Below are 18782 nucleotides of genomic sequence, written 5' to 3'. Positions count from 1 at the left end.
TTACAATGCGTTTTCACTGATACCTCCAGATGCTCTTCTGCTTTATAATCATATTGGACCACTGAGCCTCTTGTCCACAGATACCCACAGGAGGTAATACCTATAGATATGGCACTAGTTTCACCGTACTCATCTGTCAATCAGAGGGCCCATTATAAGACCATAAGACATAGGAACAGAAATGGGGCCATTCAGCCCATCGAGTCTGCTCCATCATGGCTGATTATGCTCCATTGTCTCTGGAAACTTTGACACTCATACTAATCAAAACATCTGTTAGAAGTTGAGGAGATTTGGTATTTCACCAAATACTGTTGCAAATTTCTACAGACGTGCAGTGGAAAGCATTCTGACTGGTTGTATAATTAATGTAAGCCCCCCCCCCCCCCCCCGGCCTATGGAAGTATACAAGAAAAAACATCAGGCACTTCTTAAAAAACCAGCTACATCTTACTGAACCTCCAGGAGGACCACAACTTTGTCATAGGGTTTGGAGGCTTGCGTGCCTCAATGACCTGGAGTCAGGGCTTTATGCTTTGGCTCTTGTTAGGGTCACCCATGCCAAACAGGTCAAAGGGTAAAGGTCAGTCTAAGTGGTCCACCAATCCTTCAGGTTTGTGGGGTCAGCTCAGGGCTAACAACCTTGACTGGTAAAACAAAATTGTTACAGAGATAGCAATGAAGATTCCTTCTACATCTGAGTGCAAAGGAGTCCTGAGTCTCCGCCCAGGAGTTGCACGACTGACCGTCAAGAAAACCGAGCTACTGGCACGATGAAGGAAGCCCTGAGCACTGTCAGGGGTGGAGGACCTTCATTGCTGCCCGAAACGTCAGTGGCGTAACAGTCAGTAGGTAGGTAGGTACATCTTCCTGAACTTAGTTTGATTTACTCATGGACATCCACTAAAGTTACGGACCATCAACATGATCCAAACCTTGTTATGTACAGCTACATACTACAGGCTACTGAAACAAATCAACAGATTAAAACTTTAAGTGGCAAATCCTTTACATTTTAAACATTAATGTACGCATCATGAAGAGTGTAGGTGAGAACGAGGTAGATTTCTGAGCAAGATTGTCAGGTACATTTCCCCCCCCCCCCCCCCCCCCCCCTCAATAACTCCCTGCTCATCCATTTTCCTTGAATCAATGATATTCTCTATGGTATTGATAAAGTTTCATATTTAGAAATCAAGATATACAGGAAAACTCCATTAATCTGCTACAACAAAGAAATTCCAAACTGGCACTTTGTTTGGACCACCAGATATTATTCCAATTAATACTCAAAACTTTTTTTTTTAATCTTAAAAGGGAGAAATAATGTTCTACACTCAGTGGCCCCTCTATGAGGTACACTTGTTCGTTAATGCAAATATCGAATCAGCCAATCATGTGGCAGCAACTCGATGCATCAAAGCATGCAGACATGGTCAAGAGGTTCCGTTGCTGTCCAGACCAAACATCAGAATGGGGGAAGAAATGTGATCTAAGTGACCCTGGCCGTGGGATGATTGTTGGTGCCAGTCGAGGTGGTTTAAATATCTCAGAAACTCATGAGATTTTCATGCACAAATATCCAGAGGTTACAGAGAATGGTCCGAGACACAAAATAAAACCATCCAGGGAGAGCAGTGCTGTGGACAAGAAACCCCGATAATGTGAAATGCCAGAGGAGAAAGGGCAGGCTGCTTCAAGCTGACAGGAGGGCGACAGTAACCACACGTTACAACAGGGGTGTGCAGAAAGGCACAGTACACTGAACCGCGAAGTGGACGGGCTACAGCAGCAGAAGACCACACCGCAGTCCACTCCTCTACCTAACAAAGTGGACACAGTGTACCGTAGACTAAACCCCCCCACAGTGAACCCGGTGAGCTTGAAGGGAAACAGGTGCCAAATCTCCAGGATTTGACAATGATTTTCGGGAATTTTACTGCATATATTAGTAGGATGGAAATTTCCTCCTCTGGATTTTCCCAGAAGGATAGAATGGAAAAGAGTGCATTTAAAAAAAATCATGTACACTCAACGGCATACACTCTACCACAGCTTATAACAATCTTCCCATCATCAGTAGCAACAATAAACACAACTTCTCTGCGACAGTCCCCACACGAAGCTGGTTTCTTCACCCTCATTTGGTTTAGGTCACCTACCCACTTTACCCACTTGCATGTTTGATGGCTGAAATCCATTTGAATACCTTTGGCATTTTCCAGCTTTAAAAGACAGTTTCTTTCCTTCGTTCGAATAGCCGAGAGCAAACTTGTAGGAGTGCCCGAGTTTCATCTTAATTCCCTGGGTTTGGCTCAAGTCAGTCTACCGGGTGTTTGGCGAAGTCATCCAAAGGCAGAACCTTTTTCTGTTAGAGGAACAAACAAAAACAGCCAAGGTTAATAAACCTTAAACACCAACAGTCTGCAGATGTTGGAAACGGAAAGCAACACACACAAAATGCTAGAGTGACTCAGCTGATCAGGCAGCATCTATGGAAATGAATAAACAGTCGATGTTTTGGGATGAGACCCTACTTCAGGACTGAAAAGGGGGAGGCTGGCAGAATAAAAAGGTGGGGCGGGGGAGACAGGAAGGAGGCTAGCTGCAAGGTGATGGCCTCACACCATCAGGTTCAGGAACAGTTATTACCCCTCAGCACTTCAACCAAAGGGGATAACTTCACTTGCCCCATTATTGAAATGTTCCCACAACCAGTAGACTTACTTTCAAGGACTCTTCATCTCATGTTCTCAATATTTATTGCCTATTTATTTATTCATTATTATTTCTTCTTCTTGTATTTGCACAGATTGTTGTCTTCTGCACTCTGGTTGACTGTCACGGGCGGTCTTCCATTGACTGTTATGGTTATTATTCTGCAGACTGACTGGCTATGCCCACAAGAAAATGTATAGGGTGACATATTTGTACTTGGGAGGATAAAATTTACTTTGAAAATTCAAATCGTGGTATTAAGGAGGAAACAGGGTGCAGAATTTCGTGTTACAGTTACAGAGAAAGTGCAAAGCCCGTCAATAAATAACGTGCAAGGTAGATGAGGAGATCCTGAGTTCATTGTTCAGCGTATGGGAGGTCTGTTCAAGCGTCTGTATCTCTAAATAAAATGTATTTACTGTATATGCATTTTATAACGTATTAAAATAAAAGATCCATAGAAGAGATGTTTCTTTGTCAGTTAGAAATATCAGAACAGATAATCAAAGTTTGGTCAAAGTAATAGATATTGAGGGCATCTCAAAGGAATAGCAGAACCAAAGTTCAAAGTACATTTAGATCACAGAACAGAGATCTACAGCACATTACATGCCCTTCAGCCCACCATGTAACCTATACTAGAAACTGCCTAGAATTACCCTACCGCATAGGCCTCTATTTTCGAAGCTCCACGTACCTGTCCAAGAGTCTCTTCAAAGACCCTACTGTATCCGCCTCCACCATCACTGGCAGTGCATTCCACACACCCACCACTCTGTGTGAAAAACTTACCCCTGACATCCCCCTGTACCTTCTTTCAAGCACCTTAAAACTGTACCCCCCTCGTGTTAACCATTTCAACCCTGGGCTATCCACACGATCAATGCCTCTCATCTTTTACACCTCTATCAGGTCCCCTCTCATCCTCCGTCGCTCCGAGGAGAAAAGGCCGAGTTCACTCAACCTGTGGCACACATTTACTGTCAAAGTGTGCAAGTGTCTAGTTACTGTCGAGCATTATATAACCTTGAGGTTAGTCTCCTTTCAGGCAGCCACAAACAAAGAAACCCCCAAAGAACTTGAAAACTGTGTGAAGATAGTCCATTATCTGCACTAGGTGTCTGCGCCGATTTCCTTCATTTACAGTCGATCAAAAGAACACGTCAGTGTACACTGGGTGAATTCCTCCACTGATAGCTATCGGGAACTAACACACAGTTTTATAGCACTGTTGTACTATTCGTAGTGTTCTAATTTGTTCTGTATTTCATTTAAATAGATAATTTGTTACTTAGTTAAATGGTAGTTGACCTTTTTAACTATTTTAAGCCAACTGGGGCAGCTGCTTCATTGGACCAGAATGTGCTGCCCCGATGTATCCCAGAGCGGGGAGTGTGGGAGCGGATTTGGGGCAAGGACTAGATGGGTATTGCCTGGGAAGCTGCCTGCCACAGTCAATTTGCTCATGAACACTCATCAGTTGCTGGAGGAAGTGGAAACTTTAAGCAGTTGGGTTTTTTTTTTGGAAATGAGGATCGGCCGCCGGGATCTTGGACTTTGTAAGCGAGGTGTCCTTTCAGAAACGGGCACGTGGACTCACCCATCCGCCTTGCTCCTGCAGCCAGGGGACGAACATGTCCATGTACTGCATACTGTATCCCATCAGCTGCTGCACCGGGTGGCTGCTGATGCCAGCCACCCTCCGAGTGAGCTCCATGGTCAGCGCGATCTTTGCCAGCTCAGGGCTGCTGGCCTGACACTCCATCTGTCCTTCAACATCGGCCGTAAAGGCTTCGACCAGCTGCTTAAAACTCCTGAAGGACATCGGACGCTGCAGAATAGGGTCGTCCTTCACCTATGAGGGGGCAGGCAAACATTAATAGGTTTCCGACATCAAATCTGTAGAACATTACTGAGGCCACATCTCGGAGACATCGCAGGAGGCCAGCCAACCCTAACCCTCGTACTGAAACCCTCTAAATTACCGAACTAATCTCTTCTCCCTAGACCATCACATCAACAGTGGAGGGCAATGATATACAAAAGCTTGTTTTAGTGAAAAAAAAATCCTTTAAAGGTTCAAAGGTTAATTTATGCAATATTTAACTCTGAGATACTTCTTCTCAAGATAGCCACAAATACAAAGAAAATAAAACACCAAACCCCAGCACAGGAAAAAAAAACAAACAGGCAAAAACACAGAATATATAAACTATAAAACTGAACAAGTCCAAATCCATGAACACAGAACATCAGTAACATCCTCCGACGAGACAGAGAGACAGATCTCCCCTCTGGGCACAGTGATGGGCAACTCAGGCTCTGTCACCTGTCCTCTTACTGGTTATCCTCCAAGAGGACCACAGCCTTGTCATGGTTAAGAGGCTCGTGTATCTCAATGACCCCGGAGAGCTGGAGTACACTGGCTGGAGTCATAGCTTTGGCTCTTGGTAGGGTCACCCATGCCAAGCATAGTAAGCATGCCAAACTAAGTAAGGATAGAGGCCAGACTAACAGTGGTTCACCGGTCCTCCAGGCTTGGGGGTTCAGCTCAGGGCCAACCACCCTGACTGGTAATGAAAACAGCACCGAGGAATTCTTCTACATCTGACTGAGTGTGACGGTATTTCCGAGTTTCCACTTGGGACGTATGGCTGACAGTAGTGAAAACTGAGATGATTAAGGAAGCCCTGAGCTGGAGGAGATTCGTTGCTGCCCTAAACGCCACCAGCGTAGTGGGCAGCATTAGCAAATTAAAAACATTCTGTAGAGTCACAGGAGGTTACACTTGGAGGAAAGGACCAAGTCCAGGATATGGTGGGAGCACAAAGTTTGAATACATTATTAAAGTACTGTATGCAAACCTTGAGATTCATCTTCTTGCAGGCAGCCATAAAACAAAAGAATTCATTACAAAAAACCCACACAAAGACTGCCAAACACCCAACTGCAAAAAAAAAACCCAAATAATGCAAGCCATAAACAAACAACACACAGGATGTGAACCATAGAGACGTTGAAAGACAGGCCACAGCTAACGGGTCAGTTCAGTATTGAACCGGGTGCCAATGGCTGCAGGCCACAGCTAAAGGGTCAGTTCGGTATTGAACCGGGTGCTGATGGCTGCAGGCCACAGTTAAAGGGTCAGTTCAGTGCTGACCAGGTGCCGATGGCTGCAGGCCACAGCTAAAGGGTCAGTTCGGTATTGAACCAGGTGCCGATGGTTGCAGGCCACAGCTAAAGGGTCAGTTCGGTATTGAACCGGGTGCTGATGGCTGCAGGCCACAGTTAAAGGGTCAGTTCAGTGCTGACCAGGTGCCGATGGCTGCAGGCCACAGCTAAAGGGTCAGTTCAGTGCTGACCAGGTGCCGATGGCTGCAGGCCACAGCTAAAGGGTCAGTTCAGTGCTGACCAGGTGCCGATGGCTGCAGGCCACAGCTAAAGGGTCAGTTCAGTGCTGACCAGGTGCCGATGGCTGCAGGCCACAGCTAAAGGGTCAGTTCAGTGCTGACCAGGTGCCGATGGCTGCAGGCCACAGCTAAAGGGTCAGTTCAGTGCTGACCAGGTGCCGATGGCTGCAGGCCACAGCTAAAGGGTCAGTTCAGTGCTGACCAGGTGCCGATGGCTGCAGGCCACAGCTAAAGGGTCAGTTCAGTGCTGAGCGGGTGCCGATGGCTGCAGGCCACAGCTAAAGGGTCAGTTCAGTGCTGAGCGGGTGCCGATGGCTGCAGGCCACAGCTAAAGGGTCAGTTCAGTGCTGAGCGGGTGCCGATGGCTGCAGGCCACAGCTAAAGGGTCAGTTCAGTGCTGAGCGGGTGCCGATGGCTGCAGGCCACAGCTAAAGGGTCAGTTCAGTGCTGAGCGGGTGCCGATGGCTGCAGGCCACAGCTAAAGGGTCAGTTCAGTGCTGAGCGGGTGCCGATGGCTGCAGGCCACAGCTAAAGGGTCAGTTCAGTGCTGAGCGGGTGCCGATGGCTGCAGGCCACAGCTAAAGGGTCAGTTCAGTGCTGACCGGGTGCCGATGGCTGCAGGCCACAGCTAAAGGGTCAGTTCAGTGCTGAGCGGGTGCCGATGGCTGCAGGCCACAGCTAAAGGGTCAGTTCAGTGCTGAGCGGGTGCCGATGGCTGCAGGCCACAGCTAAAGGGTCAGTTCAGTGCTGAGCGGGTGCCGATGGCTGCAGGCCACAGCTAAAGGGTCAGTTCAGTGCTGAGCGGGTGCTGATGGCTGCAGGCCACAGCTAAAGGGTCAGTTCAGTGCTGACCAGGTGCCGATGGTTGCAGGCCACAGCCATGGAGCCATCTCAGTGCTGGAGCGAATAAAGCCTCCCACAGCAGTGAGCTGAACACTGGCCTGTCCTTCGCCCTCAGCCTCGAACACTCCATATTTTAAGCCTGGCTTGGCGTTTAATTGGTGATATGTCAGATCTTTATCTGCTTTCAGACCTGGGCTCCGCCACTTCGATCTGGCCCCAAGTCTGCTTCAGCGATGGCTGCCACGGCTGTATCTGCACTCTCACCAGTCCAGTTTGCTGAATCGCTCAGGATACCGCAAAAGCGCAAGGTCGTACAGACACTTCGAAAGCACCAGTCCAGAAGGGGAACTACACAGTCATCGTGTCCAGAAAAAGAACAGAAGGGCTCGTAGTTTTGTTTGCTGACCACCAGGTGTCGCCGTGACTCACCAGTGACTGTGGAGTCCTGAGGCTCAACCTCACCATGGCAGGTTGTGGAGTTTCAGGAAGAACAAATCGCCGTAGGCAACGATTACCGGATTGTCGTGTTAAATGAAACACTGGAAGTTCCTCCAGCATTTTGTGTGCGTCCATATCTCTCTGCAGTTTGCTGCGGCCACCGGATAGGACGCTTTCAAATCTACGCTAATTCCATTTTACTGAGCCCTCATTCCTCACCTACACACCAGTGACCGAGTTTCCGACCAGCACGCGTTTGGGGGGGGGGGGGGGGGGTGGTCATGGGGATAACACCGAGGGTCAGGATCGAACCTGCCTCACTGGAGATGAAGGCTGCGCCATTTGTGTTTACCCTCACGGAGACTGGCGCATTCTCCACATTTTTTCAATTACTTGAATTTAAATTCCCAGCTGTTGTGGGGAACTTCAAGCTCGCGTCGCTGACTTGGTAGATCACGACTCCGGTTGTCAAATTAGCAACCTAACCTTCATACTCCATGCCTCTCGTGTATTTGCTATTTAATTAAGGAGTTAGAATAAAAAGTTAAAATAAAAAAAGCAGATTAATGACTTTAATATGACAACCCAGTTAGAAGTTTACCACAGGATCAGTTTCTCCACTTTCTTTCTACAGCTGCGCGGGCCAACCATCGCTCTGAGCGGGTTTTTTTCTTTTAAATATACACAGCCTGAAAACTGCCCGGCGCATTATACAATAGAAATAGCCAGCTGCGCGGCAACAAGGCCACGTGCGCGGGAGCATTTCGGTTACCGTGTGGCCGCGCATCCCAGTGCAAGGGATCCAATTAATCCTTCAGTTTTTTGGGCATAAAGTGTGGAATTAGGAAGTATGACGGGGGGGGGGGGGTGGGGAAATGGGAGAAACCTAGCGGGTGAGGCCTGACGCAGATTGGGGGACTGCTTCATCTGCCGCAAAAAAAAAGACAGGATCTCCCAGTGGCTAACCATTTCAATTAAACTTCCTGTTCTGACAGGACTGTTGATGGCCTCTTTACTGTCTCAATGAGGCCAAATTCAAGTTGGAGGAGCAACATCTCTTATTCCGTGCCTGACAGCATGAACATCGATTTCTCCAACTTCCAATAATTTCTCTGCCCTCTTTCCTATCTTTCTCCATTCCCACTTCTCTCTGCACATCACCTCCTCCTTGTTGCCCTCCTCATTCCCTTTTAGTCAATGGCCCTCCGTCCTCTCCTATCAGATTCCTCCATCTTCACCCCTTTATCTCTTCCACCTATCACCTCCCAGCTTCTTACATCATCCCATCTCCTCCACCCCTACACTTCCCCCCCCCCCCCCTCTCATTCTGGCTTCTGTTCCCTTCCTTCCCAATCCTGATGGGAGGTCTCAGCCCGAAACATCCCCTCCATAGATGCTTCCCGACCAGCTGAGCTCCCCCAGCACTCAAAACTTGGCACAATTTCTCTTTCAAAGAGAAGGACGTCCCCCGAGAACGGAGAAGAGGAGGAATTTCTTCAGCCAGAGGGTGGTGGGATGTGTGGAATTCATTGCTGCGGACAGCTGTGGATGCCAGGCCACCGGGTACATTTAAAGCGGGTCGGTTCTCGACTCACAAGGGCGTCAAGGGTTAGGCGGGGACGGCAGGGGAATGGGCAGAAATGAAATAGCAACGAAGGAACGCAGGAGAAAACTCAAAGGGTCGAATCTGTTCCTGTGTCTTATGGTCTTAAAGAGCTGGTACTGAGAAGAGCACCTGCGTTTTGCAAGTCCCCATAATCCTCAGACACCACATGGGAGTGCGGCACATGTCCGATCACTGGATCTACCTCATACCCCTGGGCACGGCCACTGTGGCATTAGAACTTCAAATAACATTTCTACGTTACGAGGAAGCAGGTTCAGGGGTTTGGTGAGCGAGATGGAAGACAGTGGCTATGAATAAGCATATTCAACACTTATGTACAAACAGTAAAAGATTTGACCAAACATCCAAGTCCCCCCCACCCCCCCTCCGAAGTTACACAAACTACGAAACTAAGTATTTCACAAACAGGTTCTCCACTTGCTTTACGCCCATGACTGTGGGGTTCAGTACAGCTCCAACACCACGTACAGGTTTGCTGACGGCCGTGTCAGAGGTGGTGACGAATCGGCAGACGGGAGGGACACTGAAAATCTGAGTGGCATCATAACAACAATCTCTCGCTCAATGTCAGCGAGACTAAGGAGCTCAGAGTAGGCTTCAGGAGAGGGAAAGCAGAGGTCCTTGAGCCGGTCCTCACTGGAGGATCAGAGGTGGACAGGGTCAGCAACTTGAAATTCCTGGGTGTTATTGTTCCACAGGACATGTCCTGCACCCAGCACACAAGCATGGCAGCCTCCACTTCCTGCGGAGATTTGACACGACAGCAAAAACTCTGACAAACTTCTATAGATGTGTAGTGGAGAAGTGTATTGAATACCTGCATCACGGCCTGGTATGGAAACACCAATGCCTTTGAGTGGAAAATCCGACAAAAGGTAGTGGATTTGGCCCAGTACATCACTGGTAAAGCCCTCCCAACCACTGAGCACATCTACACGAAATACTGTTTTAGGAAAGCAGCATCCATCATCAGAGATCCCCACCACCCAGGCCATGCTCTTTTCTCACTGCTGCCATCAGGGAGAAGGTACAGGAGACTCAGGACTCACACCACCAGGTTCAGGAACAGTTACTACCCCTCAACCATCAGACTCTTGAACAAAAGAGGATAACTACACTCACTTGCCCCTTCCATTGAGATGTTCCCACAACCAGTGATCTCACTTTAAGGAATCCATCTCATGTTCTTGTTATTTATTGCTATTTATGTATATTTGCAGAGTTTGTTGTCTTCTGCACTCTAGTTGATCTTTCACTGATCCTGTTCTATATCTGCAGCGTACCTTCCCAAAGGTCGTGACCTCAGGGTGAAAATGAGTGCCCGAGGATGAAAGGCAGAGACAGAGCCACCCACTCATGCTATTCTTATGCCCCCGAGCTGCCTAAAATTGGACACCCCTGCTGGAGCATACGAGTGCTTGCCACATACTTCAAACGGGCCAATCGACGACCGGCGCGGCAGAAGTGGCTTTTGACAACCCCCCCCCGCCCACACGCGACACCACAGCGAGCCTTTGTGCCCACCGCTGCCCCTCACCTTCTCGTTGATTTTGTCTCCTTGATCCTGCAGCACCTGCACGATCTTCTCGATTGCGCTCTGGTGGACGTTATTGTTGGCTAGAGCAAGTCAAAGGTCAGTGGACGTGAGAGGTGGTACATTGAGAATTTTGTCGTTCCTCCTAATCAACTGTCCACCTCTTTATTCCAGAACTAGAAATGTAAGAGCTATAATCTACCAAGAACAATACCTAGAAGCATCGAGTCCCATTTATACCTTCCATTCTTCCCAACCCTCCACTGATTTTCCACTTCTCCCTCCCTCCTTTTTGGTGTGTTTATATACCAGCGGCACTTTGGCGCAGAGGTAGCCAACAGAAGGGCTTCAGTGTTGTTCAAATGGGCCACTCGATCACTGATACGATGGCAGGGGCTTTCAACCGGGAGAAGGCGTTACATCACCCCACCCATCACAATTCTCAAACCCGATACCTTTCGTCCCAGGTACATCAGGCCTCCAACAAGAGACCATTCCCCCCTCCTCTCCATCCTACTCCCCCCTCCCACTGCCGAACGCCGACGCTCTCTCCCCCACCAGATCACATCTTCTTCCACCAGACCCCAGGTACCACATCACTGTTACCTATCACTGGCCCCTGTAAATGGATGCTTGGACTGTGATCATTCCCAGTCCGGGTGAAGCACTTTTGCGCCAACTTTTCCAGCTTCTTTGCCGCTTCTGTGTAGAATTCCGAATTTTCATCCTCTGAAATCAACAGGAAGAGAGCACGATTAAAAAACCGAGGTAAATAACACGAAAAAGAATGACAAACCATCAGATACAGCAGCAGAATGTGGCCACTCAGCCCATCGTGTCTGCTCCGCCATTCCAACATGGCTGATTTATTAACCCTCTCAACCCCATTCTCCTGTCTTCTCCCCGTAACCTTTGACACCCTGACTAATCAATCTCCATTTTAAATGTACCCAATCATTTGGTCAGACAAGTGACTCCAGCTCTGGAGAACACACACAGAGTATTAGCCCTGCTGCTCTCGTCACTGAGTCACAAGGACCAGGATTCAAGTCCAACTCCAGGATGCCCACATCCACACTGAGCTGCCTTTCAGAACGGACATTAAAACCAGAGTAGCTCGGGAGTCCCATGTTGGAGGCAGTTTGGAAGATTATTAAGTGTTCGGGTGGTGCTTGGAAGCACTTCTTCACACAAAGAACACTCTCTCCTTAAAACAGCTGCCAAGCCAGAGACTGAAAACTTAAAAAGCAAGATTGAGAGTGGTGAGCGAGAACAAAGCATTTGGAACTGCGGTAGGCAAAAGAATACGACTTATTTATAGAGATAAAACACAAAAACAGGCCTGTCCAGCCCTTTGAGCCAAGGCATCCAGCAACCCACCCATTTAACCCTAGCCTAATCACGGAACCACTTACCATGACCAATTAACTGATTCACTAGTACGTCTTTAGTTGTGGGAGGAAACCTGAAAACCCGGGGGAAACCCACGCACACACGGGAAGGATGGAATATCAGTGCAGACTCGATGGGCTGAATGGCCTACACTGCTTCTATGCCTTTTGGTCGTAAAAGCGGGCCCAAGGGGAAAATATTTCTACCCGGAGGTTGGTGAGTGGAATGAGATGCCAGCGGAAGTGGTACAATTGCAACGTGAGAACAGATTTACCGACAGGATAGGTTTAGAGGGATATGGGCTACGTGCAACTAAACAGGAGGCACCTGGGCTAGCATGGAAGAGTTGGGCCGAAGGGCCTGTTTCTGTGCTGTATGACTCTCTGGGGTAAAGGGGCCCATAGGAAAGAGTGACCATGATACCATAGAATTTTATATTACACAATGTACTTGGAAGCTCAACGTTCCGCCGCCTGCTTAGCGTGCCTAGCCTCGCCCCAGCACGCCTCCCCATTGCTAGCGGTAATCGTTACTAATAAGGTGCTTAGTAATTTTCTCTGCTTTGCATCTTGCGGCTGCTGCTAAGTTGTCGCTAAGCATGACTTACATTTCAATCGGCATCAGGGTTTGCATTCTGAAAATATGAAGATACAAAGAGCAGGCTGGCAATGATAAATTGGGAAAACACGAGTTGAACAAGCAGTGACTCGCGGTTAGAGAGATAAAGCATGGTTCGTACAACAAATGTACATTCCTTTAATGCACAGGCTCAGCAAGAGTGTGGACCACAGGATATTATTAGGCCAAAGGAAAAGGCTGACAAGGTTGCCCAATTCTGAATGAAACCTAATCCTTGGACTTCCTGGCAAAGGATAAAAAAAAAGATAATTAAAGAGAAAAAATAGTATTGGAAACTATACCAATCTCAGGGTTCTATACTGCACACACACACTCTGATAGTAAACCCTTGAAATCTTTTACACTGAAGCCAATTCTGAAACCCACGTGGTCGTGGGGAGAACATACAAACTCCTTACAGGCAGCGGCAGAAATTGAACCGGGGTCGCTGGTACCCCAAGAGCATCATGCTACCGTGCTGGAAAAGAGAAAGGCTAGCCTCGGCAATGTTAGCCCGTCTGGTTTCACTAGTATCTCTCAGGGGAGAACCTCAACCTTTTCACACAGTCCTGACCCCCAGATCCACCAGAGCTGGACAGCCTAACAATCCCCAAGTGGCAACCGGCCGATACCAGTCGATAAAATAAATTTTTGAAAGTATGACTGACCTGTAGGAGAGAGTTTTAGGGCTAGAGTTGTAGGCCGTGATGGCGGTGAAGGCACTTGGTCTTTCTCTAGGAGGTTATCACCACTTTTCTTGTGCCCTTTCCGTAAAAGATTTAAAAACCATTGTCCATTCTTCTTATGCTTGCTGCTCTCCTCCCTGATATTCAGTCCCTCGGAGACAGATCCCTCGAAACACTCCACATGTGCAAAATTACTTGCAGGCATAGTGGTTTTAGTGTTTTCCAGCCCCTTTAAGGAATTGGCCTTGGAGTCGGGCTTAGTGGTTCCTGCTGGAGGCCCATAGGCCTCAACGAAGTCCAAAGAGTCCTTGGACTTTACCAAAGTACTGCTTCCCTTCCTCTTCTTCTGTCGTTTAATCAGTTTCTTGATGGCTGTTTTGAAGCCATGTTTTTTTTCCTCGGCCTGGCAGATTTCCTCATCGGATGTACCCCAACCGGTATCATCCTCGGTCCCTTGGGAATGCTTCAGACTTCTCCGCTTTTCCTCATCTTCTCGCTCCAAGGTCCCTTTCCAGAGTGACCGTCTGTGCTTGTGGACTTTTACGGAGATGGAATCCTGGCTGTCGGGAGTCCTTTGGTCAAAAATGGGAAAATGTTAAGCGAATGAAGTGACTTAAGCATTGCACCATGCATGGTGTCGAAGGTTACAGGGAGAAGGCAGGAGAATGGGGTTGAGGGGATAATAAGTCAGCCATGATGGAGCAGACTCAATGTGCTGAATGGCCTAATTCTGCTCCTATGTCTGACGGTGCTAACGTCATAAGATCACAAGATATAGGAGCAGAATTAGGCCATTTGGCCCATCAAGTCTGCTCTGCCATCTCATCATGGCTGATCCATTTTCCTCTCAATCCCAATCTCCTGCCTTCTCCCCATATCCCTTCGTGCCCTGACTAATCCAGAATCTGCCAACCTCTGCCTTAAATATTCGTAAAGACTTGACCTGTGCCAAAAAATTCTACAGATTCACCATTCTGGTCTTAGACTCCCCCATGATAGGAAACATCCCCTCCACATCCACTGTATCAAGGTTTCAATGAGGTCAACCCCATTCTTCTGAACTCCAGTGAGTACCAGGCCCAGAGTCATCAAGTGCTCTGCATACGTCAAGCCGTTTCATCCTGGAATCGTTTTCACGAACCTCCTCAGAGGCCTCTCCATATCTTAGATAAGGGGCACAAAACTGCTCACAATACTCCAAGCAAGGCCTCAAACCTCGGCCGACTGGATCCTTTCGAATCCATCTATAGGGGAGATGCTGAACAAAAATGTAGCTTTTCTAAACACGTCATATCTCAAGGATCTGCTGAGGGAAGCATAAAAACTTAAGAAATAGAAGATGTTGCATGACACCTTAGTCACTCAATAAAGCTATCTTCTAAACCAGCACTATTTTCTTGTACCAATTACATATCCTACAATTCTCTTGATATCTAATAATTTTGTATGCACCTAAAACTGTTGATGCGGTGGTGGATCACGCAGTATGGAATGCATCGTCAGGAGAACTTAAGTTCTACACACCGCTGGCCACTTTATTAGGTACACCTGCTCGTTAATGCAAGTATCTAATCAGCCAATCACATGGCAGCAACTCAGTGTATAAAACCATGCAGGCATAGTCAAGAGGCTCAGAAGGGGGAAGGAATGGGAATCTGAATTTGACCGTGGAATGATTGTTGGTGCCAGATGGGGTGGTTTGAGTATCTCAGAAACTGCTGATCAAACTGCACAACAGATCAGACCTCGAAGTGGATGGGCTACAGCAGCCGAAGACCACAGTGGCCTCCTGTACCTAATAAAGTGGCCAATGAGTGTACATACACAACCCTAGATATTCCTTGCTCTACACTTTCGAACTATACCTCTTTTTCCACCCCACCTCTCTTGTCAACTGCCCCCAAACATCTTGCAAAGACAAGGGAAGACCGTGACAACAGACTTACTTAGCTTTATACTTCTTTTCGTCGTGGTAGTAGCGTCCAACATGGCCGATGATAGCACCCTCCATCTGCACCCTCCTCAGGAAGGCCTCCATGATGAGCTTGGTCTCACTCTTCAGGACCGTGAGGCTGCACGTCTCCTCCCCGACGCTCGTACTCTCTGCCATCCTGAAATTGAGCAGGCTTCCGTTCTGGAAAAGAACAGCCACTGTGTCTTACACCCCCAACGAGCAAACAACATTTACAGAAAATGTCAAAGGCCGCAACAAGTTGTGCACGCAGCCCGGTCCATCGCGAAAACCAGCCTCCCTTCCCGCTAACTCCATCCACACCTCCCACTTAGTCAGCTGGTGGTACAGTGGAATCAGCTCTGAACCTCGGGGCAAATGGTCCCGGGTTCGAATCCAGCCGGCTCCCTGCACGCTTTCCATCCATGCTGGGTAGTAAAAAAAAAGTCAAATGCTACAGAAATGGCAGAAGGCCTGTCCAATGTGCCACAAGGCGCGGAAAGGAACAAAAACCCTTCCCACTGCCACAGGCAAGCGAATGCCTCCGTGCGTTCTCTCCCATCGGGCAAAACATACGGAAGGATTGAGGAAACATATTTACCAGGAAACACACACAAAACAGAGCTCAGCAGGCCAGGCAGCAGCTAGGGCAAGAATACAGTCGATGTTTTGGGCTGAAACTCTTTTCCTAGACGCTGCCTGGCCTGCTCAGTTCCTCCAGCGTTTTGTGTGTGTGTTCTGCGTGCTCCTCAGATTTCCAGATTTTCTCTTGTTTGTACAGCTTCCACCCTGCTGTTACAAGAGACTTGAATAAACTTCTTGTATGATAAAGAGAACTCATTTTCTCAATCTGCCTCATCATGGTCTGTGCACAGTGTCTGCCTGCATGGCACTTTCTCTGATATTCTGCATTTCTATTATCCTCTCAATATGCTTGTGCAATACAGATCGTCCCCCACAATAAAAATACACAAAAATATTTTGTGGTTTGCGCCGCACTGCCCCGCCATCAGGTCTCTGAATGGGCCGACCCATGAACATTGGCAGAGCGCAGGAGTTTTGCAACCCGTCTGCCTAAACCGGGAGCCTGGATCGACCCAAGTGCCAGGCCGATTTGTAAGGGTTGGTTTCGGGCCAAAACGTGGTGGGCCGGGGGGTAAGAAATATGATCGAAGTCACTTTGAACACGGACAGGGTGGTTTGAATATCTCAGAAACCGATCTTCTGGAATTTTTACGCATACAGTCTGGAGCAAACGGGTTTCCCAGCAGATCATATGCCACAGTTCTCCCCAGCGTCTTCTCTCTCTCTCAATCTCCTCTCGAACAAAACCACCCCCCCCCCCCAGGCCCAAACTTAATTCTCCTTCGCCAAGAAAACCTCGCACTAATTGGACACATCCCACATCATCCCTTATCTTCAACAATAACCCAAACAGGCTGAAAGCAGAACAGCTGTTACAGAGATGCCAAATGAAATACCTGCAGCATAACAGTAAAGATGTGAACCAGGGCATACACAAAAAAACCCCACAAAGACACCTTGTTAATGAGAGAGGTCACTGGACAATGGCCAGACAGGAAGACGACAGTAACTCAAATAACCACACGTTACAACAGGGGCGTGCAGAAACACAACTCTGAATATACAACGCACAGAGCCTTGAAGTGGATCGGCTACAGAAGACCATGAGCATACAATAAGTGGCCACTTTTAGCTACAGGAGGTACCTAATAAAGAGGGCAGAAGGTGTATTTTATTGTCCTGCTCTGTACAGCTGTTGCAAAACAACTAATTTCATAACACACATCAGTGATAATGAGGCTGATTCCAGTTTATAATTTACAAATTAGTCATAAAACTGAATGCTACAGGGTATAATTATACAAGAGGTTTATCAGCATTACATTCCGAGTTACCTTTGACAAGCATTTTTTAAAATTAGTGACTGAAGAGAAAGAAAACAGACGAGGAAGGAAAAAAAAAGTTACCCTGAGATAAATTCACTGCAGAGTCCGAGTCCACCTGTGCCCGGATGGTGGGATTGAGTTTGAGTTTAATACTCGAGAGGTAATGTTGCAGCTATACTGGATGCTGGACAGACCCCACTTGGGAGTACTGTGCTCAGTTCTGGTCGCCTCACTACAGGAAGGATGTGGAAACCATAGAAAGGGTGCAGAGGAGATTTACAAGGATGTTGCCTGGATTGGGGAGCATGCCTTAAGAGAATGGGTTGAGTGAACTTGGCCTTTTCTCCTTGGAGCGACAGAGGATGAGAGGTGACCTGATAGAGGTGTATTAGGTGATGAGAGGCATTGATCGTGTGGATAGTCAGAGGCTTTTTCCCCCAGGGCTGAAATGGTTGCCACAAGAGGGCACAGGTTTAAGGTGCTTGGAGGTAGGGACAGAGATGTCAGGGGCAAGTTTTTTTAAAAATATGCAGAGAGTGGTGAGTGCGTGGAATGGGCTGCTGGCAATGGTGGTGGAGGCGGATACAACAGGGTCTTTTAAGAGACTCTTGGACAGCTACATGGAGCTTAGAAAAATAGAGGGCTATGGGTAACTCAAGGTAATTTCTAAAGTAAGGACATGGTCGGCACAGCTTTGTGGGCCGAAGGGCCTGTATTGTGCTGCAGGTTTTCTATGTTTCTGTGAGACCCTGTGCTTTCAAGCTTATGTGGGGCATTGGTGGTGTGGTGTAGAAGGCAGAGAATTTGGGGCGGAAATAGCAAGAGAAATTTAAGTGACTGTTCAGGATGGACCGAGCAGAGATGTCATCCAAAAATGAGACTCCCTGCCTTCGGTTTCTCAAGTGCTTAAACGATCACTGAAGTGATTATCAAGGGCATATTAGTAAATTATCTCCAACCTCAAGTTCAATTGTCATTCAACCATGTACGAGTATCCAAGATTACAGACAAACAAAAGTGTTACTCTGGGGCCAAGGTGCAAGACACAGTACCGACAATCACACACAGCACACGTAAGATATCAGCAGAGTATAGCGCACACACACACACACACACACAATAGTCCAAGGCCGCGAGTCCACAAATGCAGCAGCAGTTGCAGTCGAACATGATGCACCTTGTATTCTGCCGGGAAAACACTAGATGGCAGCACCAGCTTCAGCTCTGACGCCGCCTCCCAACTCCAACGCCTCTCTCCTGGGTGTCTGTAAACAGGCAACACTGCGGCTTGAGGCCCGCTCAGAGGCCACGCAGCTCCCCCGCCCTCCGCCAATAAATCAGGAATTGGACTTGCAGCGCTCCACACCAACAACTTCCAACAGGGTCTTGTGATCACAAGAAAAGCGACTAAGACGGTCACTCGCTGTTGGACTGCACACCACCTTCGCACACCGAGGCCTCTCCAACACAGGCAATAGCGTGATTCCCCACCAAGTCCAGCTCCTTCAGTTTCACCATCAACGAGCAACTCACTGATAGGATGGACCTGCAGTACTCCGCGGGGTCTTGCGATCATAAAAGATGCACTTAAAAAGGACAACAACACCCTTAGTTGACCTCGTAGAAGCCGCTGTGATCAAATGCACAGATGTCTT

General features: G+C 48.0%; 1 protein-coding gene across 2 annotated transcripts in view; it reads right to left on the bottom strand.

The window, feature by feature from the left end:
• Positions 1–1131: 1131 nt before the first annotated feature.
• LOC140719426 (uncharacterized) overlaps positions 1132–18782 on the bottom strand; it is a 40675-nt gene continuing 23024 nt past the window's right edge. For both annotated transcript variants that reach the window (XM_073034081.1, XM_073034082.1), the window contains 6 exons: positions 15213–15400; positions 13249–13838; positions 11177–11299; positions 10574–10653; positions 4319–4573; positions 1132–2368 (listed from right to left, as the gene is read on the bottom strand). In XM_073034081.1, coding sequence (XP_072890182.1) covers positions 2321–2368; positions 4319–4573; positions 10574–10653; positions 11177–11299; positions 13249–13838; positions 15213–15400 — 1284 coding nt within the window. In that variant the 3' untranslated portion in view covers positions 1132–2320. The remainder of the gene's footprint in view (positions 2369–4318; positions 4574–10573; positions 10654–11176; positions 11300–13248; positions 13839–15212; positions 15401–18782) is intronic.

The sequence above is a fragment of the Hemitrygon akajei genome, chromosome 31 (genome assembly GCF_048418815.1).
Source record: "Hemitrygon akajei chromosome 31, sHemAka1.3, whole genome shotgun sequence".
NCBI lineage: Eukaryota > Metazoa > Chordata > Chondrichthyes > Myliobatiformes > Dasyatidae > Hemitrygon > Hemitrygon akajei.
Note: the sequence above shows the minus strand (reverse complement) of the source record. Positions and strands in the feature narration are given on the sequence as shown.